The 16,740-nt window shown below is 45.8% G+C and overlaps 1 protein-coding gene across 2 annotated transcripts in view; it reads right to left on the minus strand.

The window, feature by feature from the left end:
• Positions 1-11,377: 11,377 nt before the first annotated feature.
• Positions 11,378-16,740, minus strand: part of LOC136375324 (glutamate receptor ionotropic, kainate 1) — a 52,056-nt gene continuing 46,693 nt past the window's right edge. For both annotated transcript variants that reach the window (XM_066340773.1, XM_066340772.1), the window contains one exon: positions 11,378-11,813. In XM_066340773.1, coding sequence (XP_066196870.1) covers positions 11,658-11,813 — 156 coding nt within the window. In that variant the 3' untranslated portion in view covers positions 11,378-11,657. The remainder of the gene's footprint in view (positions 11,814-16,740) is intronic.

Raw genomic sequence — 16,740 nt, forward strand, 5'->3', positions numbered from 1 at the left:
AAAAGAAAATCATTATCTCAAAGGTGATTATTGCTTTACAGTTACGAGAAATTTCCAAGCACTTCACATGCTTTTTCTTAGTAAGGGAAAATGACCTCTGCATAATTCCAATCTCAAAAATAGCTTTGAAAAGCTCTCTATTTAAGCCATCAAAAAGTTATTTCTGCCCCATCTTTATTTAGGAAGGTCTGGAGGTTCAGAGCTCTGGGCAGGGGACAAGGTGAGGATGGGGCACAGCTTGGCCTCAGGGCTCTTTTCCAGCCTCACGGATTCTGGGATTCCAGGATTCCATCTGACAGCTGGGATTTGGTTTGCAGGGTCACAAATTAGGGCATCTCTTACTCAAAACCCTTTTGTGCCAGGGGCCAGAGCGTCGGTGGCAGTTTGGGTTCGTCCTCCCGAAGGAGGAGCTGCGATTGAAGGTATTTGGGTGTTGTAACTTTCCCATGTGCAAACTCTTCCAGGGAAAACCCTCGGGGAGAAATGTGATCTCCCTGAGCCTCGCAGGAGGTGTGGCATGGCCCAAGTGATGATACATTTTGTGTATATCTATATATCTACATATCAATATATAGATATATATCAGAAGGATGTTGTGCAAGAGCCAAGAGAAGTCTTGCCCTTTTGCTGATCTCCTTCTGCTTTTCATCCCTTTAAAGAATTTATTTTGTTCTACTCAGAAAACATGAAAAACTTGGAAAAGTGATGTAACATTGGGCATTACTCCCCACAGTTTTTAAAATGACTCCACACAGGTTTTAAAATGATGACTTTATCATTTCAGATTTCAGGAATGCTTCTTAAAAGTTTCCTAATCTTCCTCAAGGGAGGGGGGAAGATCTCATCTTAATCCTTGTATTCTGTGAATAAAATTTGGGCTGCAAAGACACTGCCCAAAAATCAGGGTGTCAGAAGCCACACTGGAAACCTTTTTATTCACTGAGCAAATTTTTTCCATAGCAGATGTCTTTTTCCTTCTGACCTTTCCCTGCTCCTCTAAATAACCTCCCAGATAACTTTTGCTGTTCTGTGTTCTGTAAGGAAACAATCCAGATTAAAGAAAGTTTAATTCTGGCTCACTGGCATCAAACTAAGTTGAAAACAGTTCAAAACTCTGACTGAACTTGAGGAAATTGCTTTTCCATAGACTTTGCCTCTATTAAAGTAATTTGAATAATTCAGGGACAGATAAACCAGGATAACCATCAGTAACAATGAGGGGAAATAAAGTGTTTCCAGCACTGTGATGGAAAGTGGAGGGAATTTAAAATGAACTGTGGAATGTTTCGAAAGAAACCCACACAGAGGCTCTGATGGATTTTAACTCTTCGCTGAAGAGGAAAAAGTGCTCCTCTGCCAAAGGATATTTCTGGACTTTGCTTATTCTCTTTCCTCAGGTCTGGAGTGCCTCTGGGGGCAGGAGGAGGCAAAGGGGAGGCTCCAGCTGTCTGCCCCAGGCAGCTCAGGGCCTCTAATCTTCCAAGCTGGACACACAAGATTAAAGATCCACCCGGAGTTTTGATTAAGAATGCAAAGTTAAGAGATTAAAGACCAGGAAGCCAAATAAAAGAGCTTTGAGTCAATCTCAGAACTCATCAAAGTACCAAAATTTTAAGCTGTCATTACAACACAGGATTAGTGCAAAGCTTTCCCTACCCTGATTTGATGTCCTTCCCTCGACAATGTTATTTATTCCCCTGCTGCAGCCCTGTGCATAAACTCAGCTATTGTCTTGTGTGTGCAGAGCTCATCCCACCTGGATCCCCCGGGGGAATTTCCTGGGATTCCAGCCGTGCCCCAGTTAGCCTGGAGCCCACGGTGAGCCTCGTTTGTGCTGCACCACCACGGGCTGCATCAGAGCTCAGAAAATGCTCTTGGGCACCCACATCATGGGCTAAAGGAATAAATACATCCCAAGGAGTAAATACATCCCTAGGAATAAATACACTCCCTGCCCACCTCCGGGTGGGCTGATCCCAAAGATCCGGGAGAAAGGGAAACACCGAAGTGGGATGAGGCCACCGTGGTCTTTCACCTCCAGGTACCTGAAAATGAGCCCTAAAAGTCCCTTACTGATGTTCACACCTTTCTGGAGGCAGGAATCCTTTCAGCTGGAATCAGCGGCAGCCCGGGGTGAAGTCTGCTTCTGTTCAGGGATCTGCTGATGCCAAGAACTGCTCTGAAAACACGTCCTACCCACTGCCACAGTTGTCATTTAAAGCTCTTGCATTACAATGCATTAAAGTAAATGTGCCCCTGATTTTCAGGAGAATAAATCATGTCCTTCCCATTTTTTTTTTTGTTTATGGAATTGGGATGTCACAGCTGCATTAAGACTGTGCTTTCCAGGGCTTTTTCCACAAAAGATAACTTAATAACATTGCTAATTAAAGCTTTAATTTGGAGTTACTCTCCCTTGTAAGACCCTGTGCCAAGTGAGCCATTTCCAAATTTGCATCTCAAGCCTTAGAACTTTTTGTAAGAGTTAAGCACAACAATTCCAAACTTCTTGAACTCACTTTTTAACTTTGCCACATCCCTTTGCAGAATGTCTTATCCAGAACATCAAATTTATAAGTGAAATTATGGGGACCTTTTTTTTAAGAAAAATGAAAATTTTAGTTCTTTATTGAGTTTTATTATCCTCCTTTACAAGTGCAGCTGCTGTTAGTGGTTATTTAGTGTGGTTACTAGCAGTAGTTATTTAGCGCAGTCGTTATTAATGGTTACTTAGTGTAGTTATTCCCAGTGTATTTTTACTCTTAAAAGCCATATGAGAGTGAAGCTTTTCATCCTCTGGAATTGCTGGAATGGCTGCCCAGCAGCTCCAGCCTAGCTGCTGCTCTGAGCTGGTTCTCCTCAGTGCAGCAGGGCCCTTGGTCCTGCTGGGCACCACAGGTCTGGTGTTAATCCTTTCCCCAAATCCTTTCCTCAAATCCTTTCCCCAAAGCCCTGCCCATGTTTGCACTCAGAGCACAGCTCTCACCGCACTGCTCTTGCTCTCTGCTTTACTCTTACAGGTTCATTACATGCCAGAGACCAAAAATACCAGCATGAATTAAAGTCCTGCTTGTTGAATATTGCTCTTTCTGGGGCAGGCTGTGGCCCAGCTTTGCTTGCAGGAGCAAAGCTTGAAGAATATTTTATTTTTTTGTAAGAAAACAGAAAAAATATGTTGGTTACCCAGAGCAGCTGTGGCTGCCCCTGGATGTGCCCAAGGCCAGGTTGGACACTGGGGCTTGGAGCAGCCTGGGACAGCAGTGTCCCTGCCTGTTGGAGAAGATGAATCAGGGAAACCTTACAAATATGATTGCTTAGCAAAAGATTCTGAAAATATGAAACCTATAATCGAAATATAAGTGAAAGCTTACTTTGAGTTGTAGGATACTGAGTCTTAGTTACTATATAACCTGAAAACAATGGCCTAGCTAACTGCAGGGGAATCCCTTCTGATTGAGCAGAACCCTTTCTGCTGGCTAAGGGACCCAAAGGTCAATGTAGCAAAACAGAAGTCTAAAGAGTAGTTTTTAGAGTTTAAAATATAACACAGTATGGTAATATAGTAGTCCTTATAGGACCGTATGTAGATCCTATAGGATTTTGTGTCTTGTGTTAGTTGGTCACTGTAAATTAGAATATTCATCACAAAAGGAGATATAATGTATTGTAAGAAGGACCTCGTTCTCTTACCTCTTACCTCTTAGCTTTTAACTCTTACCTCTTACCTTTTCTCTTCACTCTCTTACCTCTCCTCTGAACTCCTCCCTTACCCTTCCTCTTCCCCCTGCTCTTGCTCTCTCCTGCTCTCTCCCCCTGCCCTTTGCTCTCTCTCTCCCTTCTCTCTCAGCTCTCACCCTGCTGCTCTCTCTCCCTCTCTCTTTGGGACTCCTCTCCAGCCCAGGCTGGTGGCTGAAGGCAGGGCCCTTTTACCCACCACCCTTTTGCAATAAACCCACATGTTCTAGAATAAACAGGTCAGCAGAATTCCTTGTCCCAGCCGTCCTCAGATTCACCTACACCTGCCTATGGCAGGGGCGGCACTGGATGATCCCTTCCAACCCAAACCATTCCACGAGTCTCTGATGAGGATGATGATAAATTCATTTTATCTTCTGTTAAAACAACTCTGTGTGGTGCCACCAACCAAAGGGGACTGATCCAACAGGTGCCCCTGCCAAAATCCTGATGCTCTTTGTGCTTTAGTGCCCAGGGCATCGATTTCACAGGTTGTGGTTTTGAGTCCCTGGATGGATTTGTGGCTGCATTGGAAGTCTGTTCATGTTTTCCCAGTTAAACTAAATGACTATTATTTCCTTCTCCTCCCCCATCCAACTGTTGTTGTTTAATTAAGGATAACGTGCTGCTCTTCAGTGGGTGTTTGTTTGCAGCTTGATAAATGTCAGGAATATGCTCTGGTGGAAAGTCTTCTAGCTGGGAATACTCAGGTCTTTTTAACCACTACTGCATCTGTAAAAAAGAAAATTTGTCTTAAAAATCTCCTTTTCTGATGATTTTAAAATATTTTCCTGATTAATTTAAAGGGAAAGTGCAATTCAAATTGTGCTTTTCACAATGGCCTTCTTGGCTTTTTCTTTTTTTTTTTCTTTTTTTTTTTTTCCCCTCCCCTTTTTTTTTTTTGCTTTTTTTTTCTTTGGGGGGCACTGTTTGTTTGTTTTGGTTACTTGCTGGCAATCTGCACGTGTTGAATCTGGAGAGGAAAGGTGCATTTGTGATTTATAACAGTGGAGAATCTGTACAAGCTGCTGCCTGTGGACACAATTTTTTTATTGCTTGTGAAGAGCAGCTTTTTCAAAGCCAGCTCAAGCAGTAGCCTCTCCTCAGGGCCTCTGGGCTGTCCTGTAGCTTTCAGCAGGCAGAGTTTGGGCTCAAGGCAGAGCCAGGAACATCCAGTTTTTCCACTGGATGGCAAAATGTTTTTGGTGTTTTTGTTTGTTTGTTGGGGTTTTTTTTTTGTATGGGGCTTTGTGGTAGAACACTGGAATTTTCCATCAGCTTTGCCATGGAAAATGCTTTGCCTTTTCCTATGTATGGAGCAAAAGATTTTGAGGCCCTTTACAAAAGTCAGTGCAGCTGCCATGCTTAAATCACCTTCAAAACACAGCAAAAAGCAATTGGGAAGGTGTCTAAATGCCTTTACTTTTCTCAGATTCCCTCTGTCACCTTTGCCAAAGTTGGAGAAGAGTTTATTTGAGCCCTCGGTGCATTTTGGGTGTCAGGCTCTCCCAGGGAGTGTCCCAGTGAAGGGATTCAGAAGGGTGGGGAGTGTTCCATGGATGATGATGATGACTGATGGGCCTTGCAGAGCTCCAGTCATGAGTAGAGCCGTGAAATCTGCTTTTTGCCAGCATCTCTGTGCCACCAGCAGGTGACAGCCACCGGCTCTGGAGGGTGCTCTCAGGGGCTGCTCAGTTCCAGCCAGGCCTGTGGGAAGTAAAGCCCACAGGCTGCAGCACACATCCAGCACCTTGGGGGATGTCAGTCGTGGTTCTGTCCTTATTGTTCAGGGAATTAAGTAAGGAGAAGACAAATTAGCTCGGAAATTCTTCAGAGTCTTAGCCATTCCCAGCTTTGGTTCTTGGCTCTGCCAATGGATGCCTGGGATGACCTTGGTCAGGTGCTGAACGCTTCTGGAGTGGGTCACTCTGCAATTTCCACTCTGTGGGAATTCCTGGGAATGGATTTCCCTCTGCTCTCACTTGCACTTTCTGTCTGAAGGGGATGGGAAGTGTCTGCTTGGCTCTGGATTCACTCCTGAGCAGGACTCAGCACAACAGGACCTGACTTTAGCTGCAACCTGGGCAGACTTTCACTGCAGCCACAAAGACTGCAGGCTGAGCAGCCCAGTTTAAACGCTGGGATAAATGCTGAGTGCTTGGGAAGCTGATATGAGAGACAAGCACATTTTAATTCTCTGTGAGGAACCTGGGGGTTTTTAATGCATAGCTCTCTTAATGAAAAGCTGTAAATTCAGGCTTCTCTCAGAGGTGGAGCAGCCTGCAGGTTCAAAGTGCTGAATTTCTAAGAGGCTGTTATCAATCACAGCCTTTCTGGTTTAGCCAGACTAAGACAGAAAACCTGGGGAGGAGGCTCTTTTCCATGAAATTCACAGACTGGTTTTTCAGCCCCGGAGTGTTGATGGGAAGTCACATTCCTAGCAATAATTATTCCCTCTGAGACTGGATCTAAGTGTACAAATCCAGGACCATCCAGTACTTTCAGGGTTTTCTTGGGCCGTTTGGCTGAGCTGCAAAACGGAATTTGGTTCCATCTGTGTATATTGGTTGGGAAAATCTCCTTTGGCACTTCCCCTGTTGTTTCTGCACCACGGCACTGCAGACTTGGGGATCTCCTCAGCTGCTCTGCAGGGAAGGGCTCAGGTTTGGCACTGGACTTAGAGATGGGAATGGGATGGGAAGGGTTGGAGTAAAAGTGTACAAATTTTGGCTTCTAACTCCCAAACTTTGGCTTCCAGCAGTTTAAGGGCTGTGAAGCTGGGATATGCCTTGAAATCAAAATTAAGGCTGAAGTTACTTCTTTGGAAAGCAGGGACAGTTGTGTCCATACATTGCAGACTGAGGATAATTTGTCTCCCTCTGTTCCCAGGGCCTTGTCCTAGTTTATGGGATCAGACTTCTGACCCAAGCACCCTATTTCTTCCCTTCATCTCCTATTGACCTAAGCAGCACCAACAAAAAGTAGTCACAATTTCTTTACTGCCTTACTATCCTAAGAAAAATCCCTTACAGGGATATCTACTTCTCTGCCTTCATGTGGGGGAGCTGAGGGATCTCTCAGGGCTCCTTCCAGCTCAGCTTTCTGTCTTCTCTATGTAGGATATAGGAATATGTTTAGAAAGAGAAGAAAAGATCCTGCATGTCTGTGTATATATATATATATATATATATAAAACTATTGTGCTATTTCCAATAGCACTGGAAGGTCAGATTTGAAGGGGAAATCCCCTTTACAGCCCTTGACTCCCAAGCTGCTGTTGGATTTGCCATTTATTAAAGCAAACCCCAACACTGCCCGAGTTGAATAAACAATGATCATCTATTAATATTAAGACTGGCACGTCCTGCTGCTGCTTTGGCTCTGGATCAGCATCATCATTTATTAACATTTTGAAATAGCTCTGCGGAATGGATGATGCTCAAACCTGTACCTGAAACATCTCCCCAGATCTCTCCACAGAGAGCTTGGGAGGTGAGGAAAGCAGAAAAAAAAATCAGCCAAGACGGATGCAGGAAGTTCAGCCCCTCATTTTACCCATTTTCATGCATTTTGGATAAATCAAAGGCCACGTTTTTAGTCTGTGTTAGATCATCAAAGAGCTCTTTTCAAAACGTCAGCAATTCATTGCCCAAACACCCTGCCAAATAATAGTTAATCAATTGCAAATGGGATGTAGATTCTCCTGGAAACTTCGGGGAATTGTTCACCTCAGCTAAATGCAGGTAACACTTTAAGTCACTTCCTGCACTTGCCTTGGCTGAATTAGGCTGGACAAAACTCTGACTGGACTAATTGCAGGAATTAGTACCAAAAGGTCCTGTGTGATGTTATTAGCTGAACTGTGCCAATAGTTCTTTGCTGTGTAAAACCAGCCTCCCTGCAGGTGTCTGTCTTTAGAGGCTCTTTCTGGCAGTCCCTCTCAGCACTGTGCAGGTTTTTCCTCTGGTATCAGCCCTGCCTCTCCACAGGCTCCCACAGACCGGTTCAATGTGCTCCATCCACAGCCTCACGCTGGAACTATTTCAGTGTCACTCATCAGACTTAATTGTTCACCTGCCTGAAGTGCACATTGAAGTCCTGTGGATGAGCTTCAGGTAATTAAAGTTGCTCAAGGCTTGACAGACATTGGCACGGAGTAGAGTCAAAAGCAGAAACAAACAAGTTTAGCTGTTGCCTCTGCATAGTGCACACAGCTTAAAAATCCTGGATGAATTAAAGACAGGAGTGAGAGTGAGGAGTAGAGGAGGAATTGCCTCTGGTTTTGGTGCTCCCGTGGCTCCAGTGGCATTGGCATCCCCGTCTGGTGTCCCTGCTGGACACTTGGGTCCTTGCCCAAGGAAAACCGGCAGCAAAAGCCCCTCCAGCCCCACTCTCTGTGGCAGGGAAATCCCTAAACTGCTGTTGGGATATCTGCTTTCCCCAGTGCTGCAGAGAGAGACCACTTCCCCAGCTTCCAGCTGCTTCAAAAATCCGGGATGTGAGGGAGCTCTGCTGGTAACAACCCGCAGAGAGAAAGCTGAAGGCCAGAGAAATAATTAACGCAGCTCTCCTGATCAATGTCTCTTCCTCAGCACTGGGTCTCATTAAAACCAGGAGAAGGAGCACAGAACAAAAGGCCGTGTATTTACTGAGTTTAGCCTGTAGATAATGAAGTGGCAAATAGGTCACGCTGCTTAGGAATTTATTTAAAGCTATTTTAGTTTGATAATGCCAGCTGTCACCAAGTGCTGTTGGCAGGGATGGTCTCCCAGTTAATTTTTCTTCCTACCTGAGCGAGCCTTGACCCTTGAAATGCCAGCTCTGGGTGGACAGTGCAGCTCTGGGCAGGGAGCTGGAGGGGTGGGCATGGTAAGTTACTTTGCATGGTAAGAACAGAAACTGAAAAGGGGAATTGAGCCATGGAGAGCTGGGCAAGTTCTCTGTCTTTAGTTCTATAGTCAGATAAACTTTATATTTGGCTTTATTCCACTGGGCCTTCTGAAAGGATTCTTGAGCTCCAGGTATGCACTGCAATGAGGAGATAACTTTGGGGCCTAGAGGAAAACAAAGACTCCCTTGCAGGGCTCAGTCTGGCTGGGGTGATATTTCTGTCTGGAGAAAGGGAGGTGATAATTTGGGAAAAGTGGGGAGAGTGACAGCACGCTAGAAAAGCTTTCCTCATGCCTCAGAGCATCCCCTAGGGACACTCAGAGTGATTTAATCAGCAGGGAAAGATTATTTAATCAATCATGAACCTGGGGCTGAATTTTTTCAAGAGCAGTAATTTTCTGTTCACTTCGCAAGGGAAGCAGGAAACGTGTGCCTGACAGAAAGCTGTCCTTGCTGGGGACTTCCTGTGGTGACATCTGTGACAAGACAAGCCTGTCTTGTCAAATAGGTGTGAGCTTGGTCCTTGTGTTTCCTCCAAAGCAGCAGAGCTTCTGAATCATGTTGTTGCAGAGGTGCAGGGATGTGTGCAGGGTCTGTGAGAGGTGAGGGGCAGCCCCAACCCCTCGAGGTGTGGGATCCCTGGCAGGATTTGTGGGATGCCGCTGTTCCACCATCCCTGTGCCCCGCAGCAGAGCCCAGGCTGTGCCTCTGCGCAGGGCACGGCTCTCCAGGCAGATCTGATGGAGTGGAACGGGCAGTCCCTGCTGGATAGCAAAGTGCTGGATTAGCAGTTAGGAACCCTTGTGATTAGAGAGATTAACTGCTAAACACATCACTCCTTCGGAGGCTGAGCCTCCCTTCTCATTTGGGGCTGGCAGCCCGTTAGAAATGACTACTCTGGCAATTAGGAGAGCAGGAACCTGCTGACCTGCACGGGGGTTATGCTTCAGGAGAAGTATTTCTGCCCGTTTGCTTGTCAGGCAGCCCATCTCTCTTCCTCTGGACATTTTAAGGTGTTGCCTTCTCAAAAGATGCTGCTTTATTGCAAGGAAAAAGACCAGGCAGCTCCAAGGTCCAGGACACTTCCAGGGATCCAGGGGCAGCCACAGCTGCTCTGGGCACTCTGTGCCAGGGCTTGCCACCTTCCCAGGGAACAATTCCTTCCCAATATCCCAGATATCCCTGCCCCTCTGGCAGTGGGAACCCATTTCCCCCTTGTCCTATCAGCCCAATGAGGACATTGGCTTCACTAATCTCTAACCAGGCTTCCCTGGTGCCATGCAGGGAAAAAGGCAGGAAAATGGGACTTGTTGGGATACAGGGAGAAGGTCACTGCTGTCATATCACACCCACATGTGCGACTGTAAAAAGAAACCAGACAAAGTGCTGTCTCTTGTTTCAGTCAAACATGAGTAGATTTTTAAAAAATTTAACTTAGAATTCTTTAATCTCAAGGCCTAAGCCACAGGAAAAAAATAAATTAAAAAAAAAAAAAAAAGAAGGCTTGATCATAAATCTTTTATCACTTTTAACTGAGTAATTTAAAAATACCGTAGCTGAGGGCCATGGATGGCAGAGCAATAGAGTTACACCCACTGGAAAATAATAACCTGCTTTTCAATCATTATTTCAATAATAACCCACTTTTCTACCAATACTGCTGGGGGTCTGCAGGGTCTGTTTGTGAGGTGATGTTGACACAAATAAATGAAGCTGCCCATTATAAGATTCCCTGTGAACTCTCACAGCCAGGGGCTGCTTTCCCTAATTCCTGCTCACCAGCCCAGCCTCTGCAGCGGACTGAGCTGCCCAAAGCAGGTTCTGAGGTTCCAGCTTCCCACTGGAGGCACCTGAAAGAGACCCTGTCCCACTGTCCCCAACCTGCAGGACTGACACCGTGCAGAGGAAATGCTGAAGAATAGCAATAATAATTCCTGTTTTCAGAGGAAGGAAAAGAAGAATCCAGGGAATTTTGCCCTGCCTGACAAGCACTTGCATGACTTTTAAGTAAGTGGGAGGAAATGAACAGGAATTAATATGAGTCTGTTAAAACTAGGCTTTGGTAATCTGATTAATTTCCTTCTTTAAGAACTCAACCCTCCATGGGTGAGGGAAAGGGTCCTTAATAAGCCTTTGATGTCCATAAACCCAGACTGGAATTCTCCCTGCCTGCACCACAAAGGGGTGGCCCAGTCCAGGCCAGATCATCTGTTATCTTGGTGCTCAACATAACATTGTGATAACATGGTTATAAACTGAGCATTCTCAGCCCTAACTTCCCAGAGATTTTCATTTCCAAATCAAGAATTGCTTTACTAGCATAAGGATCTGGGGGATATGGCAGTATGATTGTGTCAGTGTTGCTCACTGATCACTCCTTGTGGGATTTTGATTTTTCTTATTAAGCACCAGCACCTGCTGATGGTATCACCTGGTGCTATGATATTACCAAATAATCAAGTTTTAAAAGAAATGGAAAAGGACAAGGTGGTGGAAAGCAAGTTGCTCACAGAAAAGAGCCTGCATTGTGTTCCTCACAATATCAGACAAAATAAAAAAGCCTTGTTGTTGGACACCCTTGTACCTCATCCCGTTCTGTGGTCACAATTTATGAGGTAATGGTGTGGATTTTCACGTTGGTGTCTGGGGCCTGGTTCCTGAACAACCACGCTCAGCAGAGCTGCGTCCATCTTTGCTTCAGAAGGGAAAAGAAAAGTTTCACTCCCAGATTCTTGGAAAAAAGAACCCTGTCTGTTGTTTATTTATTTATTTAGAAAGCACATACAGCAATGCACGGGGAGGGGACAGAGATGCAGATCAGGTGAGCAGAGAAATCCAGCCCGGAGGAAAGAACGAGCCGGACACTTCCCGCAGGATCAATAGTACATCAGTCTAGGCGAGCTGCTGTACCTCTAGATTAAAAAAAGGAACCACGGAGAGCCTCTGAGGAGCGGGAGTTTGTGTCCCCATGGCAGCAGTGCCCTGCTGTCCCCTCGGGCAGGGCAGCCCTGTCCTGCTGCTCCTGCCCCTGGTCACGCCATGGTTTCCTTCCTCAGCGTGCGCCGCTGCTGGCAGGTGAGGATGCTCGGGAAAGACAATTTCCCCTTCGTCCTCGACCTCTTCTTCAGCTTCTTCTGGTGCTTGAGGGAAATTCCCAGCTCCTCCATGATGGCGTTGAAAGAAAGACACTGTGGGGAGAGAGGATGGCATTAAACACTTCCCACCGGGGAGAGCCTGGCCAAAGCTTGGTCTGACCCTCAGGAGACTCACGGAACTCCTTGGGAGAGGCCAAAGCTTGGTCTGGCCCTCAGGAGACTCATGGAACTCCTTGGGAGAGGCCAAAGCTTGGCCAGACCTTCACGGGGCTCATGGAGCATCTCAGAAGATCCAGCTGGGAATAAATCCCTGGATCCAAGAGATGACTTCACACAGCAGGGGGTTTTCCCTAACTCAGCTGCCAGTGACTTTCATTTGACTTTGGCCCAACTAAAGCTACTTATGAATGTTTCCAAAATTCCCCACATACTCCTTTGCGACGTTTTTGTGGCTTCGCATCAGGAAGCCTTCCCTTTTCATTTGCCCCTGACCTCACAAGAGAAAACATCTCGTTTTAAATACCATATACCTTAGTCACACAAAACCATGAGCATGCTGGAGAAAACAAAGAAGAGTTTTTGGAGGATTTCTTTGTGGTTTAGTTATTTTCCTCTCATGAAATGAACAGGCATTTCTCAAATATAGCACAGTCCTCAATCTTCTTCTTTCTTTGCAAAGAGTCTTTTCAAATATCGTGTGCTGAAGAAAGGAGATAATTACCACAAGAATAAGGGAGCTGAATGGCTTGGAAAGAAAGAAGAGATCTTTGTTCTTCCACCATCACAACATTAACAAAGACGTTTGGGGTAAGTGGAAACATCTTTTAAAATCCACAGCTGGAATAATTACATATAACACAAAGAAACACAAGTAGCCTTTAAGTGGAACTATCTGGCTTTGCAAAAAAAAAAAAAAATAAAAAAACAACAAACCCACAATAATTGTTCTGTGCAAATATGGATAGATTATTTATATATAAAATCAAGTGATGGCAGCAGGGGGAAAGGAAGGTCTAAGCCCCTTCACCAAGCCAAAACAAAGAGTGGTTCTGCAGCGAGCTCCTGCCCTCTGTGCCCAGTGTGGGTGTGAGTTTTGTGCCTTGGCCTCGAGGGCTGGGCTGCACACAGGCTGAGACCCCAGCCTACGGAGACCTACAGCTCACTATGCTCCCGCTCTGAGGTACTTCACTTTTGTTCATCGTCAATTCCCAGCTCAATTAAACTCCTGTTGGTTTGTGCCACTGCCCAGACTCAATAGGCACAGCCAGGGCAGTGCCCTGCTGTCCCTTGGAATGATAGCTGGGGTAACCAGCCCCTCTGCTGCTGCAATTATCACTGAAATACCCTCCCGTTGGTAATATAATCCAGGCATTCCAGCGCTCCTTTCCCTGGAAGCGGCAGGAGGGGCAGGTCTCCCGAACACCCTTTCTGTACTGCTCCAGGCTTTTCTGGAGAGCAGCACACTGATCCCCAAACTAATGAACCCAAATGCTCTGAGCGGCTGACTTGGCCCGGGTTATTGCTCTCTGTGGTCTCAGCTTTAATCGAGTTTTTAAAATCGGGATTACAAAGTGAATCCAGAACTCTGTGGTAAATTGGGACAGGAAGCTATTAACCCTTTGTAGGATTGGTGGTCAGTCTTTTTTCTTTTCTTTCCCTGTGTTTCTCACTAACCTCCTAATGTGTTGTATTTAATCCCAGCCGTTACTCTCTGCATAGCACAGACAGAAATGATTTCTGCAGGTGAAAGAGTGCATTTTACTGCCTTGGTAATAGGCTGGTACTTTAATTTTCCAAAAGGATTGCTATTACTCAGACTGTGCAATAACCACAACACCTTTAACATTCATCTCCACAAAACAGCCCCATGAAGTTCATTTTGCATCTGCAAACAGATACACTGAACATATTGCTGGGAGGTTTTTATTATCTGATCTGTGGTGTGCCCAGTGGCTCCACTTACAACTGCTTTGAATTTTAAAATAATTATTATCAGGAGGACTTCAAGTTATTCTTAGGAAAAGTGGTGCAGAGTGAGCACAGCCTCAGCCAGAATGGTGTGGGGTTTGTAGGAAAGCCATGGACAAGGAACACACCCCAGGGAAAAGCCCAAGCCCTCTGAGGAGGCACTGCAAAGCAGCCTTCAAAAAGGGGATGTTGATATTAAAATTCGATTTAAAATGGCAATATACTGTTCTTTTGTCTCATATTCAGGTGGCCAGAGTGAAAGGGTTGCTTTAAAATCCCCTTTTTTCCATGCTGGTCAGTCCACTGCTGAGGTCTGCCCAGCACAAGAGCAGAGTGGGCACAGATCAATCCCTCTTACAACTTACTAATGAATTCAACATTTTGCTTTCAGCCAGCTCAACTTTCTCATTCTGGCAGTGTCAAAATGCTGCAGGCCATGGCGTGTAAAAAGAAATGTCATCCTTTAAAAACAGAATAGGTTCTGCTCCCTGTGTGATGTGGGACTCTCCCTGTGCCCTTTGGTGATTTCAGCAGCTGCTAAAGCTTAGTCATGAAGCTCCCAAATCCTTCCTTACACTCCCATGCGGAGGTCTGTGCTAAGCTCTAGGAGAATTACAGATTCAGAATTAAAAATAAATAAATAAATAAATAAATAACATGAAGTAGAAACAATGAAAAAACAGAGTTGTAGTCAGGATTTATCAATCTGTTGCTTCTGCTGCTGAGCTACCACTGAGGACAAGGCATTTTATTAATACCTTGCAAACCAACCAAATAATAATAAAGAAGCCACTCCAAACCCAGTGTGCTGTTGAAGTGCTGGGAACTGTGAAAATCAAAGGATGTGAGGTGGATTTCATTCTGGAAGAACTTCTGAGCAGCTCAGGGACAAAGGAGGAAGTGCAGCAGGATTTTTCTCCTGCACCCATAGATGGGACACTGATCTGTGTCTTGTGCTGAAATAATTTATTTTTGCACAGAAGGAAAAATATCCAAAGTAGTTTCTTTTAGTGAGCAAACTGCTGCTGGGGCACATGAAGGATCTGTGTGAGTACTCTGTCACTGATGGCACGAAAAGATCCCCAAATTAACTCCTTTAACCTGCCAGAGCCTATTGAGCAGTGGCTGTCAAAACAGTGTGACAGTAATCCAGGGATTAATTTCACTCTTCCCCACTTACAGAAACGGTTCCTTTGTGCTCTGTTCACAAGAAAAATCAGTGAAGCTGCTTGCTGCTCTCCCACATCACCTGAACACCGGCGCTGGTTTTTGATAACTCTTTTTGTAGCCAGGGAGGAGGCTCTGTCAGGGAGAGCAGGGATTCCCCCAGGGAATTACTCCCAGCTCGTGGGGCTGTGTGTGGCTGTCACTGCTACCAGGGCTGTGGGACTGACTGACTGTGGGAAAATGTTTACCCAGCAAGTGACAGAAGTGCTCTGGATCCAGCACTAATCTAAGGAACAATTACAAAACCAGTCCAAGCTACAGCCCAGAGGATTTCTTGTGTGGAGCAATGATGGAGATAAACACATTAGGCATCTTCCTTCTCCTCTGAGAGTTGAGAGGAGCTGAATTTAATTAGTTTTAAGTCTCTTCTACTGGGAAGCTGCAAATAAAAAGTGTTTTCTTAAATCAGGTATTCAGAGGATCTAATTCAGGTCTTTGCTGGCAAGAAGGAGCATTTTATGGAGAGCCAAAGCTTTCAAGGCCCATTCAAACAAGTGAAGAGACCATTCTGAGCAAGGCAACTTCTGGCAGCATCTGGAGTGCAGCACAAACTCCCACCCTCGGATGAGCAGAGGAGAATTGGTACAGCCGAGCTGGGAGCAGCTCAGCTTTGTCACAAAGCACTCCAGCCTGCTGCCAGCAGCATCAGCACTGGAACAGGGGTGAGAGGACATCACGGGGCACTGTTTGCCCTGGCTGGCCTCGGGAGCCAGGTACACAGAAACCATTCAGGGCTTTCACCCTTTGGGTGTGAAGGCATCCAGTGCAGCAAGGCCCCTGACTGCAGCAGGGAGCAGAAACAGCCCCAGGAAAACAGAGCAGTCACTTGTCTGATGAGCAGGAGCTCCACTGAGCAGGAAAACATAAAATAGGGGTGAGGGGTGAGGGGAGGGAGAAGGGCTGGTGAGACTGATGGGCATCTGGGATACAATGGGATACAGGAAAAAGGGTTTGGGAACACTGGGGTTAGCCACAGCTCATGGCATCCCTCCAGCTGGCATTTCTGTGCACTTTGTGCATCTCAAATTATTGACATATGTTTTTCGGTGACAAAACCACATCCAGTCTATGGTCCCCTGCCCTGTCAGTCCCTGACTGGCTGAGGGCTGGAGGAAATCCAAGTGTCTTCCTTCCGGGACGTAAAACACATCCAGTGCCAGCTTCCTACACCAAACATCCCAACAAGGTTCAAAACGCAAAGCAATGCCAGGGCTTGGCTGTCTGGGGTAAACTGACACCCGACTTTCCCACAAAGGAGCTTTCTCTGTTACAAATGAATGCCGTGGATTGCTCGCACAAGACAATGGAGCTGCTCCATTCATGGTCTGTGCGGGTGTTGCCTGAGGGTGCTCCTGTTGGATATGTCCCTGATGGGTACATGGCATAAAATTTAACTGATGGGTCTGCCTTTGTGCTAGTGATAGTTACTTGCAGGCTTTGAGTAATGAATTTTAAATGGAGGAATTAAAATTCATTAAATATTGACATAGGGAATAAGAGATGCCAGCTCAACATCTCTGGCAGCTTGTAACGGGGGTTCAGGAAGTTAATGAAGCCCTGCAGGGTGTTTGGGAGGCTCCTGAATTCAGAGCAGCCTGGCCCACTTGCAGCAGAGTCCAAACTGGATGTTCCTCCCTGCTTTCAGAAAACGAGGCTGCCACTGTTCAGCTGGGGCTGGGGAGGAGATGAAAAGGAAGTAAAGAATTTTTCTTACCTGAAGCAGGTGAATTACCCCAGGAAATGACAAGGTGACAATGGCACATGAGAGACTGTGATAATGCTGAAAGGCTACCACGCTCTGCTGAGCTCCCTGCTGGGGGTGTAA

The sequence above is a fragment of the Sylvia atricapilla genome, chromosome 2, assembly GCF_009819655.1.
Source record: "Sylvia atricapilla isolate bSylAtr1 chromosome 2, bSylAtr1.pri, whole genome shotgun sequence".
In the NCBI taxonomy this organism is placed as follows: Eukaryota; Metazoa; Chordata; class Aves; order Passeriformes; family Sylviidae; genus Sylvia; species Sylvia atricapilla.